Source organism: Tubulanus polymorphus, chromosome 1 (genome assembly GCF_964204645.1).
Source record: "Tubulanus polymorphus chromosome 1, tnTubPoly1.2, whole genome shotgun sequence".
NCBI lineage: Eukaryota > Metazoa > Nemertea > Palaeonemertea > Tubulaniformes > Tubulanidae > Tubulanus > Tubulanus polymorphus.
This window is the reverse complement of record NC_134025.1, coordinates 19,809,281-19,824,692: the sequence shown is the minus strand read 5'-3', so window position 1 is coordinate 19,824,692 and position 15,412 is coordinate 19,809,281. Positions and strand designations below refer to the sequence as shown.

Sequence of the window (15,412 nt, the reverse complement as noted above, 5' to 3'; positions counted from 1 at the left end):
ATTGACTGAATTTTCATTTTCTTGTTACCTATGCATTCATTATGTAAACCTAAGTAGATCTATCTGTCTTATTCAATGATCTGCCAAAATTAACTTTGATGGTTGTTTGGAGGGTCAGGAATGCACCGTTATTGATTTATGTATTCGGTATTTGTTTTCTACAAGTTGGCAAAATAATGATATTCCCAGCAATGACCACTTGGGCAATTTTGGGCGTTAGGGCAAGTTTGGTTTCATTTCATGAAATATACCAGCATGGTAGATGGCGCTTACAGTAAGAATGACATGTACGTTTAAAGGCAAATTTTCTTATTATAAAATTGATATTATTGGTAATGAAATATTTTTTCTTTTAACATTTTGATTTTATAAAATAAAGTGTGATATTCTAATGCAATGTACAATAAACAACACCATAAATTCAGAATCATTCATGTTCTTATTTATTTCTATCATACGTAGGCCTATGTAGAATTTGAATTTGAAGTACAAATGTGCAATGGGGGCCAATTGCAGAACTGGGTATTTGAGATTTTTACTTTTTTAGACCTCAACTACTCCCAAAAATATCACAGTACTCTCAAATCAGTATAATTCCTCCATTCATTTTCAATTAAACCACAAATTTATTGTGAAATTACTCTGTTTTGATGCAAACCACTACGATTAAAAATCTCAGGTACCCAGGTCTGCAATTACATAGCCGAGGCTGAGGTATGAAACTACAAAACTTCTGAAGCCGATATAAAGACAATAAGATCAAGGGGGCATTTGCCGGGTCAAGATTGGTCTTCTAAAACCAAGCCATGTCTGTGCAACTAGCCACAGGCCTTTGAAATCAAAATCATTTCTACACTTTAAAATCACAACTGTGCCTTGGAACTGTACATCTTGTATTCTATTTCCTGGCACCGCTTGCACCATAACACTCATTCCATTTGACATATAAATCTAAATCTTTGGTTGACACACTTGCTCTCACTTGATTGAATGCTTCATCGAAATCATTGTACATTATTGGACGCACCTATGAAAACAAAAAAGAAAATGTATTAATTTCATAAGCTCACATACACCAACATTTTCAACGCTGAATCTTATTAGCAACCAATTTGGAACTAAGGCTTTAGATGCAAGTAGGAGTAAAGTATCCTGCAAAATACATGCCCAGCATGGTTTATGCAACAAAATTTCAAACAAGGGTGCAGAATCGAAAATTTAAAACTGGAAACACAGCATACTCAAAGTGCTAATTGCCCAGTGATTACAATTATTCATGCCATCGAGAAACCATGACTATTAATTTGATTTGACATGCATACTGGTAATTCCTGCACTCTGCGTTCAAGAGATCTTGGCGGTTTTTAACGTGAATACTGGGGAGGTGCCAACCCTCCAGTTGGTCCTTGGCAATACCCTAGTAAATAATAGAACGCGTTCTATCCATGCGGTCCTGAGCAGAAACAACAATTGTCAGACACAAATAAGACAAAAAATTGCTTATCCTTTTATCATAAGTCCTACACCGGTACCTAGAAATGGGCATAAAGCCAAGCGTATGTGACATACACTTGGCTTTATGCCCATTTCTAGTCGTCTTGTGATGCCAAATAGGCCGAGGCTGAGGTATGAAAGTCAGTACGTAAGTCAGTTACGATATGATTGTCAATGACAGTGTGTGACTAGATTCTGTCAGTCCCACAAGAGCAGTGTAGGTCGGCTGTGACTCTATTGTAAAAACGATACAAGTTGACTTAATTTTGGCATAACCAGTTTTAATATAATTTTAATATCTGATCAATACCTGATCTACCGATATATGTTCTATATCTCCGACTTCTAGACATCGTATAGGTCCCAATGCTGCTTCTCTACAAAGATTTGCCATATCCGCCCCAGAATAACCTGGAGATGAAGTACATGTAATGATAATGATACAATGTAATAGAAGTAATACAAGAGAAGTTGTACCACTCATATACAGAGATGTAAATGGCAAAACCCAAAGCAACCTTAAAATGGTGAAACCCATGACACAAAGGCTGATGGCCGTTCATACGGTAGCAAGAGTGCTTCATTTGATTGCATCAGTTGGAAAACTCACATGATATGGCAGCAAAACACCAGAAATCCGTTTAAAAATGGAACACTTAGAATATCATTATGAGATAATGATTTACAGTTGATTCCTCCTACAGGCAAATTGTTACCAGCATAGAAAATACCGGTATAGATTTTCGTATTTTTTCACATTAACAGCAATAGGGACGGAAAATATTTTTATTATTCTGCTGATTTGGACGGATTACCAATACTGTTTTGGGTGGATTCTACCATAATTTGATAAGCAATATAAATCATAGCAAACCCGATCTTGCAATTTACTAAAGGGACACGAATTTCGATTTTCCACATATATATTTCCTCATATAAAGTTTGGAATATTGATATCTGGATGAAAATAAATAATTTTGTTAATTTCTAGTTTACAGATGTATAAACCTACCCTGTGATCTTGTAGCGATTGTCTCGATTTGCAGATCACTGAGATGATAAGTTTGATTACACAAAAGATTGAGAATAATTTGTTGTCGTGCGGTTTTCTCAGGTAGTGGTATGTAGAGGCGTTTCACAAACCGACGACGAGCTGCTTCATCTATTTCCTGAGGTCTAAAAAACAATGCCAAGCAAAAATGTTTGATCTGGTTTGTAGTAAATATACAATAATATTTTTGCTTATAAAATTCTTACGTAATTAAGTAAATTGAACACATAAATATGAATATTTGACCTTAAATTGTATCTATTTGCACCCTTCTTGGACAACGCTACAACAATGGGGATTGACTTAAGATTTCTTGAAAATCAATTCCGCTTGTTGTAGTGCCGGTGTTAAAAATGGGAAATCTGTACGGTGAGTGTTAGAATTTAGTATAATTTCAGATAAGGGGCTGTCCATTTAGTACATACGCAAGGTCAAGCTAGGACCTATGAATCAGATCGTACTAAGTGCGTACGATAGGTAGCAGGCAACCATGAAATCTGCACGTAATTAATGGACAAATTAAATACGTATGTTTAACCCAAATCCTGTAAGAATAATAGCATTGACAAATCATTGTGAAACGTCATCTTTGACAGACAATACGCGCGGTACCGGAAATTTCCCGCGTTCTATGCTGGGTACCGGTACTTGTGTTTTACGTTAATTGTGAAATAAATTGCCCATGGGAAAAGTGTGGTTTACCTTGAAAGCTAAAGGTTGTTTGGAGTAAGGGCATTAGCTTGAAAAATCTTATTGATTCGTGACTTCAAAATTCTAGAAGTTTATATTGTATTTCATCTTTCTAACAGTATTATTTTGTAGCCAAATAAGACCTAAGATAAACATGTGTTTATGGTCTACGTCCAAAATTTCGTAGGGTACAGGCAGGCGCGGCAGGGAAACTATTTTATATTTTCAAAAAAACATTTTTCACAATATGAAAAAATATTCAAATAAAATTCATATGATGTCACATATAAGAGGGTGGCTGAATATTGAGTCTTGGGAACGAAACCTCTTCCAATGTATGGCCGCGGAAGCTAAAACACCGGGGCGTAGTATTAGATCGTTTTAAATCCTGAAATTTACCACTACAATATTCAGACCTCGGCCTATACCTATAGTTTGCTGCTTAGTGTTTTCAGGTCACAAGAAATTACTATCTATTACAAATTCTATCAAACAGAAAACACAGCGCTCATCTTCTGCTACGACGATTATTCAGCCTGTTATCATACCAAACGTGCACGCGCCAAGCAGCGTTACAGCATCACCATATAGTAGTCTGTATGAGCATGTGTTTGTGTGTGCAACAGTCTATAGCACTCTTGCGCAAGTGGAGGCCTTGTGTAGTGAACGTTCGCTTCACTTCAATCACCAATCACTGGATATTAAAATGAAACAATACCTATGGCGATATGTGAAATAACTATATTCTCACCAGCAATGAGCATTTAAAATTCGCACATATACGGCACCAGTCCAATGAAACGTTCGCCATTAGTGGCTTTCCCATAATTATTTTAGTAGAGCCGGAATTCCCCTTATATCCCAAAACAGCCAATCACATTCGGCCGTAGAGACGACGCCCCCCGATCGAGGTCATTGCAATTTTATACGCAAGAGCTAAGAATTTTCCGCCAAAAATAGTTTTTCATCGAATGTAAACAAAGTTGACCATGTCATCGATGGAGGTTCGTCATGTCTTCAATTGCATCGATTATGCGTCGTTTGACCCGAGAACCAATGAAAAAAAAGCTCACATAAAAAAACGTACCGCGATTTTACATGAATTGGCTTAATGCCAACCTCATACTGCTGACAAAGGTAAACCAAAAATGTTTGAACAAATTTTCTACCTTTGATTTCTGCAATCATTTCTTAAATTTATTCACTGTGATAACAAACGTTGCTGAAATGTATAGTTTGACATTTTGGAGTTTAATACAATATCATTAAACTGCAGTGATTCTATTCTCTTTAATATGATAACTTTAACGTACTCCAATAATTTTATTGATGTTTTCACGTACCGGTACGTTAAGTAGGAGCACAAAACAAATCCGTACATAATGCATACCAAAGATAGGACCTCCTAATTTTAGCCATTTTCATGCGTACGTACGTACGGCCCTAAGTACACTTAACTTAGTTGAACCTCATTATTACGATTCTTCTGTTTGAGACGAAACCCGTTTACTGTCCGTATATGTAGCGGCGCGTGACCCAAAGGTTCTGAGGACCAACGTTAAATAAATTGCCCATGGGTCTATACAATAGCGGAACAGAGACTGATTTAAACCGTTTTCACCTGGATAGGGAATGGGAAGAGATTGATAATGTTTTGCGTAAATAGGTATTATTATATACGGTGTTTATGACTTGATGATATCTCGTGATTAATGATATTTCATCTTAATGACATTTCATATGTGATCGGAGTTGAGACTGAAATAAGGTCGCGGGGGGACCTTGATTTCGGTGATCCGATTATCCTCGTGGAATGTGTGAACCAACTCTAGAGGTTATATGAAGTCCAAGGCTTAAGAGCGTTAGTTGAGTGCAGTCTGGTTCGAGGATCTTGATCGGAAGTGTCCGATGAAAAATAAAAGTACATTGTGTATAGATGCCGGGTTTACCTCGGCTATCTAAAATGTGTATATTCATCCTTTTCTTTTGTAGGCTAGAATAGTGCTGAAGACGACTGATGCCCCCACATCAGGTGTAACGCCTGAGTGTAAAATACACCCCGACTGTATATCGACCTATTTCTGAAGGCAGGAAATGAAAAATACAAAACTGCTTCCGGTGACCTTGACCTTTGACCTACAGGATTCGAAATCTAATCAGTTACTCACGGTCTTCAGGATAACCCATCCAAAAATTGTCACCAAATTATCTTAAACCATCAATGAGAAAGAGCCCAGAAATGAAAAATACATAACAGCTTCTAGTAACCTTGCTGTGGAACTGGATCCTGACTAAGAATGGCTACTCCAAGGTTCAAACAAGACATTTTCAGTGGTGAACACTGGGGAATGTAGGACATTATTATCACAACGTTGGGTTTTTGTGATTGAGAATGACTGTGAGTCCTCCTGGGACTTTTGGTTAGTCCTTAGAAGGACTGTTGATCAGGTTTTCTATATATGTTTTAGGTATATACGGGTTTATTCACGGCGCCTTCTCTTGTTTGATGTTTTGCCACGGTACGATTGGCCACCCGAGGTTGTGGCAGCCCCTGCTTGGCGGACGTTCATTATTCAGCTTATCACTTTCGTGGGCTGCATGCGGTACATGCTGTTTCGGTATTTCGGCTTTCTTGTCTGCGTCTTGCAATTGCTGAGTCGATGTGCCAGGTAGTTTGAGAATTTCTGAGCCGATGGCTTCAGCTTTTTTCTTGTTCGTCTCGGCAATCGATTCGTGATACTTGATGGATATGCACATCAAGTCGAAGCTGGTCTGCAGGAGGCAGTTGTGCAAATCTTTCGAAAAATCGGGCATTTTCTCTGTTTCCATTATTCTAAATGGCAGGTGGATTTGGTAGTGTCGAGGTATCGAAGCCGATTCTAAGCAGAGATGCCTGGTGTTTGTGTTAGTACATTTTTCTCTGCGTCTCTCCGTTCATTCGTAGTATGGAGCCGTGTTAGTGAGCCGCTGTGGTAGTGCCCGATGTAGTAGCAGGAGCAGCGTCTGGTGGTGAATTGAAAGCGTCTTCTTGCGAGTGTAATTCTCTGATCATGTTCTCGATGTCGTTATAGTTGAAAATCGCGTTGTTCGTCATGTTGTTTGCTGGGTAGTGATACTGAGCAATGTGATATGTGACTTATTTAAACTATAATAGTGCTCCCGTGCGGTATTCAAGGACCACTGAATGAGTCATCACTGCACTGTTCGTGTAATCACCATTTAAATTTGCTGCCGTTGTCGTCCCATACTGCATTACACTGATTCAAGTTCCTACAATACTATGCTACATTACACTTTAAGCCAGGAACACACTATGTGATTATATTCGCAAGGCGTCTGCGCAGGTTTTGCACCTAAATTCACAGTGTGTTCGGTCAGCTGCAGGTGATTTTTGCATGCGACAGATGGCAATATTTCATCGCTCAAGCATGTTTGATATTTTCATTGCGAATTTCATCGCAGTCAGGATATTCGCATATTGCGTCCATGAGATGCGATTTTTGTCTTGAACCATACGAAATTTAGCCAATCACTGGGGAGCTTTAGATCCTGTGATGAACTTGATTTTCTAGACGCCGCTTTAATCAGGCGTATTTCTGTAGAACAACCCCAACTTGGTTTTTAGAGCCTACGGGAACTGGTTAGTTTTAACAAAAATTATTAAAACGAGCTTATGAAATAAATTTCTTGTGAATAATATGTCAGATGAAAACTGCCTCCTTAGTTTGGCTACTCCACCACTTTTGTATGTTCAGGGTTAATCACGGTCGAATTATTTTCCCGATTGCACTAAATGAGGCTAGACCAAATGCACCTGTTTGAGCAAATCAGCTGAACGTATATAATTTTTCAGTAACCTGATCATTTTGCACAAAACAAATGCGCCTCTTATAATCACATGACTATCATCTGCACAAAGTCACCCACATCAGGTTACAGAGTGTACCACAGTGTGCCCACTCAGCGCTGTGTTACTAAATTCACTGCACTGCAAAGATATGCGCATCAAAAATCGCATAATGTGTTCCCGGCTTTACACAATGACTTGCATATCTTGCATTCTCAATACTGAAAGTAGGAGTCAAAGAACACCATGCCCACTATGAAAAGTGGCCTGGAATGCTTAAAGATCTAAAAATTTCAAAATTCAATGCCCCTTGGTGAACATGTACAGACATCAATAGCCTTGAATTTCGCCACTATCTGTCAAAAGCTATGTAACCGAATGTGGTGACAAAATAACATATCTCCCAATATAAATGGAAATACTATATCATCACCATTCAATGCCTGGTGAACATATGCAGAAGCCAAAAAATCACCACGATTATAGAAAGCGTCATGATCTAAACTTTGCTAATGATCGTGAATCAAGCAATAATGATTGTAAGATAAGCAATATTATTGCTTAATTCACAATCATTAGCAAAGTTTAGATATTGAATATGCATAGGCACCAATATAAATCCCCTCTAAATTCTGCTGTCCTCAGGTGATTTATATTATTATCATTATTATTCATGTTGTGTATGTGTGCATATTATCATTTTCATCCTGTTGCCCATGTGGGATGAGGTAATGTAACGATTAAGAGAAGTGACAGTGAAATAACGCGCACTCACCGGGAATTGAACCCGGGTCTCGTACGTAGAAAGCAAGTAGACCAGTAGAACTGGTCCACTTGGCCAGTAGTAACACACATCTTATCATATATGCGTAACACATTGCTACAGTGAACAATGCCAGTATGTCTGGCCAGTCAAAAGTTGTTAATTAATGTGTATTTACTGAAAACGTGTTCATTATGAACCAGTTTGTGAATACTAATTATCACTTCATCTAAAATTGTAGTAAGTAAATTAAGATGCAAAGATAAACATCATGTACAGGTGACAGGATGTCAATTGTTCAAACCTCTCTTTATACAGTGAACACTTCTTTACAGGGTACCGTGGGCATCCCCAGGATTTCTTTTTGGGGAGTTCGTTTTTAGGAATGGAGGGGGTCTGGGTATCCTCCCCAGAAAACTTTTGAAAAATTTCGTGCAAGCAGGTGCGTTCTGGTGCAATCTGAGGCCGATAGATAGACTGGTTCCCGTTTACTTTGCATGTATTGATTTTATTTTGCTAATCTAGCAAATGCAGACCATGTGCCGACGTTCATTGACGTTTGAAAATTCAAAGCAGGGGTTCGTTTGAACTACCAAACCCCCCTAGGAACGCCCATGGGTACCAAGACCAGTGGTGTTGGAACTGCAGCATCGAAAGCCGTGGCAATAATTCACTGAATGATGCCTTTTTCCTTGTATACCATTTTTTGAAGAAATTGGAAGTAAATTCGCTGCAGCAATATATTATTAGAACCTGTCAAAAATCGTGATTGGCTGCGGCAATCAAAAATTGCTCCCAATGCACCTAAGTCAAGTGTTCAATGTAGAGAGATTCTACCCTAGTCCCATACCTGTTTGTAGCACCAACGACTAGTAATCTTTCATCTGTTCCTGTAGTAGCTCCATCCTTGAATAACACAAATTTGAGATACCAATTAAGGCAGGTCCCTTTTAAACTCAAATTTTTCAAAAAGCTGATACACGTGGAATTCAATTACCAACTGGACTAAGAATTCAGTTTTAATTCTTCGAGATGCTTCATTTTCGCCATCAGTACGTTGCGTGAGCAAAGAATCGATTTCATCAATAAAAACAACTGCTGGTTGTTGACAGCGTGCAACAGCAAAAAGAGCTCTTACCATTTTCTCACCTTCACCAACCTAAAAATGATAAAAAATAAAGTATTTGCACGAAACAAAGAACGAGAAGTGGATGCTGCTATATCCTTACCCATTTTGAAGTAAGTGAAGAGGCACTTATTGAAAAAAATGTTGACTTTGATTGGCTCGCTATACATTTCCCTAGAATGAAAAATTGGTTCAGTGATTAAATCTTAACTTGGAAGCACCGGTATGTAATCATTGGCAATCAGAATGGGTAACCATTCAGCACCCATCCTCCCTCTGCAGGGATTTAAATCTGATGGCATCTCTAGACTCAGCCACAACACAAAACCCTGTCTGACTAGCCCGAGTGTGCATGTACATTCCCAGGTTTTCATGCAGCACCGATCAGGTTGCCTGTTGTATAATTGCTGAAGCAAAACCAATCAAAATCAAAATGTAATTGGAACTAGAATTTTGCGTATAGTGTCATAATACACCTAACATGAAAATTTCATCTCAACTGGGTTTATATACTCTCTATACTGAATGTAGGGGTCAAAGGACACCATGCCCACTTGGAAAAGTGGTCTAGAATGCTTGAAGATCTTACAATTCAAAAATTCAATGCCCCTTGATGAACATGTACAGAAACCAATAGCCTTGAATTTCGCCACTATCTGTCATAAGCTATGTAACCGAATGTGGTAACAAAATAACATATATCCGATATAAATGGAAATACTATATAATTTTACTATCATTTTACAACGCCCCTGGTGAACTAATACAGAAACCAATGACCTCGAAACTCACCACAAACATAGAACAATTTTGCAATTTTGATTGTGGCAACAAAATATGCACGGATACACTATCATTTGGAAATACAAATTTAGTCCAATGTTCATCGCTCCTGGTGACCATATATAGAAATATATCATCTGAGCTGCGTGTAGTCGCAAACTTGGGCTAATCAGGTAGGGTTTCAGGCCGTGGCAGTCTCATGTCATCATTCGCCGAGGGAGGATGTTCAGGACCCAGTTCCACAGTTTCGAGTTCCGATTCCACTCTGGGTTAACTCATTAAAAATGAACGGATTTTTTAATGCCCCCACAACGTGTTGTGGGGGCATACTGTATTCACTTCGTCGTCCGCAGTGGTTTCTGTGCCCTAGCAGCTAAACCCTTTCTTTGATTTTCTTCAAATTCAAGAGTTGTGTTGTACTAAATGAGGTTAGTAACTGATTATATATTGGGCCCTGTACATCCAAGGTCAAGGTTGCAGGAAGCCATTTTGTGAATTTCATTTCCGGGCTCTAACTCATAAACGGTTTAAGATAACTTACTGAAATTCTATGGATGGGTTATCCTAGAGACCATGGGGTAACTGTCCTGTCATGTTGGTCAAAGGTCAAGGTTACTAGAAGCTGTTATGTATTTTTTCATTTCCGGGGTCTATCTCATAGATGGTTTAAGATAATTTGGTTTCAATTTTTGGATGGGTTATCCTAAAGACCGTGACTAACTGATTACATTTCGGGTCCTGTAGGTCAAATATCAAGGTCATCAGGAGCTGTTTTGTATTTTTGATTTCTGGGCACTTAATTCATAAACGGTATAAGATAACTTTGTGCAATTTAATGGATGGGTTACCCTAGAGACTGTGAGTGACTGATTAGATTTCGAGTCCTGTAGGTCAAAGGTCAAGGTCACCGGAAGCCGTTATGTATTTTTCATTTCCTGCCTTCAGAAATAGGTTGACATACATTCGGGGTGTATTTTACACTCAGGCATTTCACTTGATGTGGGGGCATCAGTCGTCTTCAGCGACATTCTAGTTTTAAGCTGTGTAACTGGATCCTGACTAAGAATGGCTACTCCAAGGTTCAAACAAGACATTTTCAATTAAACATAAGCCCCGGCTCGTTTATGCTTCTAAGGTAACAGAAGATGAAAAGGATTTTTCTGGTAGGAAGTTAATGATTTGGATAACACACAATTTGTCCATTACTGCATCCAATTACTTTTACATATGTTCGTATACTTGCACCAGATAATTTATTAAACCTTTTGATCTCAAAATCAATAATAAGACATATATACTCTAGCCACCTTCCTACAACATATCAAGGTCACACAATAATTAATTCATGCGGCCTCAGCAGCTCAGTGAGATAAGGCGTGATGCTGTAGCATGTCAGTGCTGAGTGACAAGTGGGTTCTAGTCCTGCTGGCTGCTTACAATGTGCTGGCAACACAAAGGCAGTACCGTTGTGAGATTAAATGAATAATCCAATAGGGTAAGTCTTGGAAACTTGGAATATGGACATGTCAGTCAATGGTCAATGGATCTAGTACATTCGGGGATAAGATCGTCAAGTTTGAAAAACATATCTCGGTGCTATTGAGAAATTGTAGTACATTTTCATACACCTAAAATTTCAAGATCCATCTGAACTAAATACAGCAAATAAAGAATTTCGTCCAGGGTAAGACAAGTTCACAAATTTCATACTGGTTATAACAAACTATTGGTTAAACGAACATATTTTCTGGTCCCATGAAGTTCGCTGTGACGATATTCCAGTGATCCTACTTATGCGTACTGAACTGTACATTATTACTGAGTGTAAATCAACTAAAATCAAAATACATGTATTAACAACTTAACAGATTTTTATTCAATATTACATACAAAAATGTATGTAGCCAGGTTGGCTAAAATCAAAACATATTTTAAACAAAAATAAAGTCTTGAAAAATCACCATTTAACATGTTTTTCCTCTCAAGTGGCTGGCTTGCCAAAAAAAAACAATTGAAGTCCGACAAATCTCTCTAATCATCAAACAACGTATGGTTTCGAGTTTGAATACACAGTAAACCAAATCCAGGGAAAGCAACAAAACTATCCTACTTTCTCATTGATTCTTTGAAGACCTCAGGAAGCCTTGCATCAGTTCGAGGTTTTCCCGCTGCATTTTCTCTTGTCTATTCATTACAGCAGCTTTCTGTTCCTTTTCCTCCTCCATGTGAGATTTCATTAGATCCACTCCGTCGCTAATATTTGACCTACGCTTTTTTGGTGCAGGAGGAAAGGGAACAGAATCAATATGCTCAATATCTTCACCACTTCCTAATACAAATTAAGGTTTTTTGTTTGGCTAAGCAAGGATAAAGTCTAATTTGTCTTCAAATGGATGAGATTTTGGGTAATTTCCAGATTTATTGTTATGATCGACCACTTTCTTCAGACCTCATACCAAAGTCTTCCATCGCCCCTCGCACTCCTCCGCAGTAAAGAAATAACCCTCTTTAGCCATTTCTTCATGTAGTTTTTTTCCTGAGTTTCTTCTTTACTTTGATTTTCGGCTCTTATTGTTTGTAGAGGCTGATAAGGGTTTGAGTTTCAGGTCGCCTCCAAGCAGTTGGTTCTGATACTAAAATGAGATGACTATAGTCAAATGAGATAATGATAGTCAAATAGAATTAAAATTTATCCAAATTAGTTGATTTTCTAGGAATTTAACACCGAATAGGTCTAAGCCTATTTTCAAGAAATTTGCATACTTAATCAAAAAGTCATGCAACATTTGTAAGAAAACATCTATTAGGAATATAATACACCCTAATTTAAAACGATTCCTAGTCATTTACCTGATAAATCACTTGAATTTGAGTCATCTAAAACATCATTGGAACTGGACATGTAATCATCATGCTGCTGACGCTGTTGGACAGCCAAACTACCGGTACTATTACTAACACAAGCCAAACGAGTTTCTGTAGCCATAGGTCTACTGATCGTATCAACCATACCACTTTTGTCTTTGAGGCGTGGGCTTAGGCAACACACTGTGTAGCTCAAGTCCGAACTGGGAGCCTATAAAAAGGTTAAATACTATTTATTAAGAAGAGCCTAAAGCCAGACGGTCGCATGGCAAGTGGGGGCTTCCATAGGTCGGTTGCGACGGTCGTGTCGCAGAAAGTAGAATATAGAATATGCTGGCAGTCCCAAGGTAGCGTAGGTCGGTGGGTCGTTGTGACGCGATTGTCGCTGACGGTCGCAGCGAATCACGTCGCAGTGAGTCGCAAGCCGTCGCAACGCCAACCTACACCCGCCTTTAGTAGGCCTAGTAGGTTAAGCCCAAAAGGACGTTGGAGGAAATTGAAAGTGAGAACGTTCTTCTATTTCCCTACCAATAGTACCATTTGGGATTGACTTGTGCCGGCAAGAATAAAGTGTTTAAGTGAATTTATTTCTAATTTTTCACTTACCGTCGTTACATTTGTGACGAGATATCATCATTTAAAGTTGAGAACATGCGCAGGCACTGAGGACATTTGTAAAGAGTCGCCATCTTAAACACACTGCCCCACCAAATTTCGTGGAGTAGCAGAGTAGCGTCTGAAAGAGTCACGTGACCTGTTCTAGTGTATTTCTTTGCTCCGCACAGTGTTTCGGAGTACTGCGCAGAGTGAAACATCCTGGTTGTTTGGGGAATACCCCAGCTGCTGAGGGTATTCCCTAGTATTCCCTCAACAACCAGAGCGCAGCTTTCTCAAAATGACGTCACAAGTGCGATCACGCAGGCCTACCCCCTTGAAGAGCAGTGATTAGCTGAAAGAGCCCACATGATCTTCGCAGAATGAAGGTATTCATTTTCCGGATGGAACATATATTCGCGAAAAAATACCGAACTTTGACAGCTAATTACTGTGTGACTGGAGCACTAATCGCATAACAAAAGTGAACGGTACAAAAGATGGATTTACGAGCACGGCATTTTGTGAGCAAGTTATTTCGGGAAAGGTCTACAGACCCATTATAAAGACTTCGTCGACATAGTCGACAAAGTCAAAAATATACAAAAAAGCTTGTTTTTTGCAACCATAACCTTTATCTTTAATTTTAATAGGCAATCTACTCCTACACTCCTACCTACAATATCTTATGATGTTGGTTCTCAAGTTCACATACATACAGGGTTGAGTTAAATTGAATGCAGTAAATTAAAACTTTTCTTGCACCAAAGAATTCGAAATCCGTTTATTAGCTTTTTAGCAATGTAACTGTCATCTGAACCAAAGATACTTTATGTGATGACTTTATTGCACAATTTATGACTAGTTTCCTCACCTATTAGAGTCTTTCCTGTCCCTGGCGGACCAAATAGAAGTAAACCTTTCGGTGGCCCTCTTAATCCGGTAAATATGTCCCTGGAAATAAATTATCAATGTTAAAATGATTTGTTTGCGAATATGTGTATAGATCTATCAAAGGCACGGGATGAAGTCTGGCTAAACTTACGGTCTTAACATTGGCCACACAACTATTTCTTGAATTGTTTTTTTAGCAAATTCTAAGCCCGCGATATCATTCCAAGTTATTGATGGCCCTTGATCCATTATCTAAAAACAAAATATAGTAGATCTTTTATTCACTGAGGATCAATGATTCTATTAAATGAAATTGAGGTTCAATAACGATTGACTACCAATACATTCTTAGTTGAATATTTGATATATTTACTATTACATGTAGGCAGTTCAGCATTAACATATGCTGAACAAAAGAGAATACAAAACATTGCTCAGCTCTGTACCTCACTTGTGATGAGTTCAATCATTTTTGGTTCAATATGTTTAAGCCGTTCATCTTGTAATTCATTACTGAAAGACAAACAAAAATAAGCGTTATACACATGTTCTTGATATAAACGCATAAGTTATATGGAAACTTTTATTAATTACTAAAGCTAACAAGAAATAAATTTCATCTAATTTAATCGCATTTCAGTAATCGCGTATAAACCTCTTCATAACTTTTTTTGAAAATTCATATACCTGGATATGCTTCTAGACATTTTTTTTCAGAAAAATTCTTTTGATTTCATTTATTTCAACATGATTAACTTTATGATGATTAACTTAAGTAATTGTATTTCCTAGCTAAAAAGTAAAGCTGGTGATAGCAATGATGGCCTTGCGAGGAAGCCACATTAGCCCTCAGTCATGCATGAATTACATGCGTTTCATATCATATTAAATTGTTTTGGATTAAGAGTCTAATCTATCTTTTGGTTGTTACAATTCTTAATTTAGTTCTCTAAGTGGTTTTAGGTGTTCTTTTCCATATACATGTACCCTGGTTCTGGTTCTGGTTCTTCATCATCTTTCACAAGTGGTGGCACAAATTTACTGGACAGTCCTCGCCTACAAAATTATACAAAATTAATACAATATTTACTTAACCCTTAACTTGAGTGATTCATGAAAACTTCTTTCTGTTGCTTTAGTTACCATAGCATTTAGTTATGTTGTACAAGGGCCACTAGCTAAATTTTGTCAAGACAACTTTCCACCCAATTCCTCAGTTAAAAGGCCATTTTCATGGTCATGTCACAGTTTTAAGTGCCTAGTTCTGCCACTTGGTGGCACACCAGGCCCATTTTTTGCACAACT

General features: G+C 38.2%; 1 protein-coding gene across 8 annotated transcripts in view; it reads right to left on the bottom strand.

Annotated features, from left to right (window-relative positions):
• Nucleotides 1-335: 335 nt before the first annotated feature.
• Nucleotides 336-15,412, bottom strand: part of LOC141899846 (fidgetin-like protein 1) — a 104,417-nt gene continuing 89,340 nt past the window's right edge. For all 8 annotated transcript variants that reach the window (XM_074786415.1, XM_074786460.1, XM_074786442.1 and 5 more), the window contains 10 exons: nucleotides 15,095-15,163; nucleotides 14,554-14,620; nucleotides 14,259-14,359; nucleotides 14,088-14,167; nucleotides 9,075-9,145; nucleotides 8,843-9,004; nucleotides 8,696-8,751; nucleotides 2,507-2,670; nucleotides 1,805-1,905; nucleotides 336-1,027 (listed from right to left, as the gene is read on the bottom strand). In XM_074786415.1, the coding sequence (XP_074642516.1) occupies nucleotides 899-1,027; nucleotides 1,805-1,905; nucleotides 2,507-2,670; nucleotides 8,696-8,751; nucleotides 8,843-9,004; nucleotides 9,075-9,145; nucleotides 14,088-14,167; nucleotides 14,259-14,359; nucleotides 14,554-14,620; nucleotides 15,095-15,163 (1,000 nt within the window). In that variant the 3' untranslated portion in view covers nucleotides 336-898. The remainder of the gene's footprint in view (nucleotides 1,028-1,804; nucleotides 1,906-2,506; nucleotides 2,671-8,695; nucleotides 8,752-8,842; nucleotides 9,005-9,074; nucleotides 9,146-14,087; nucleotides 14,168-14,258; nucleotides 14,360-14,553; nucleotides 14,621-15,094; nucleotides 15,164-15,412) is intronic.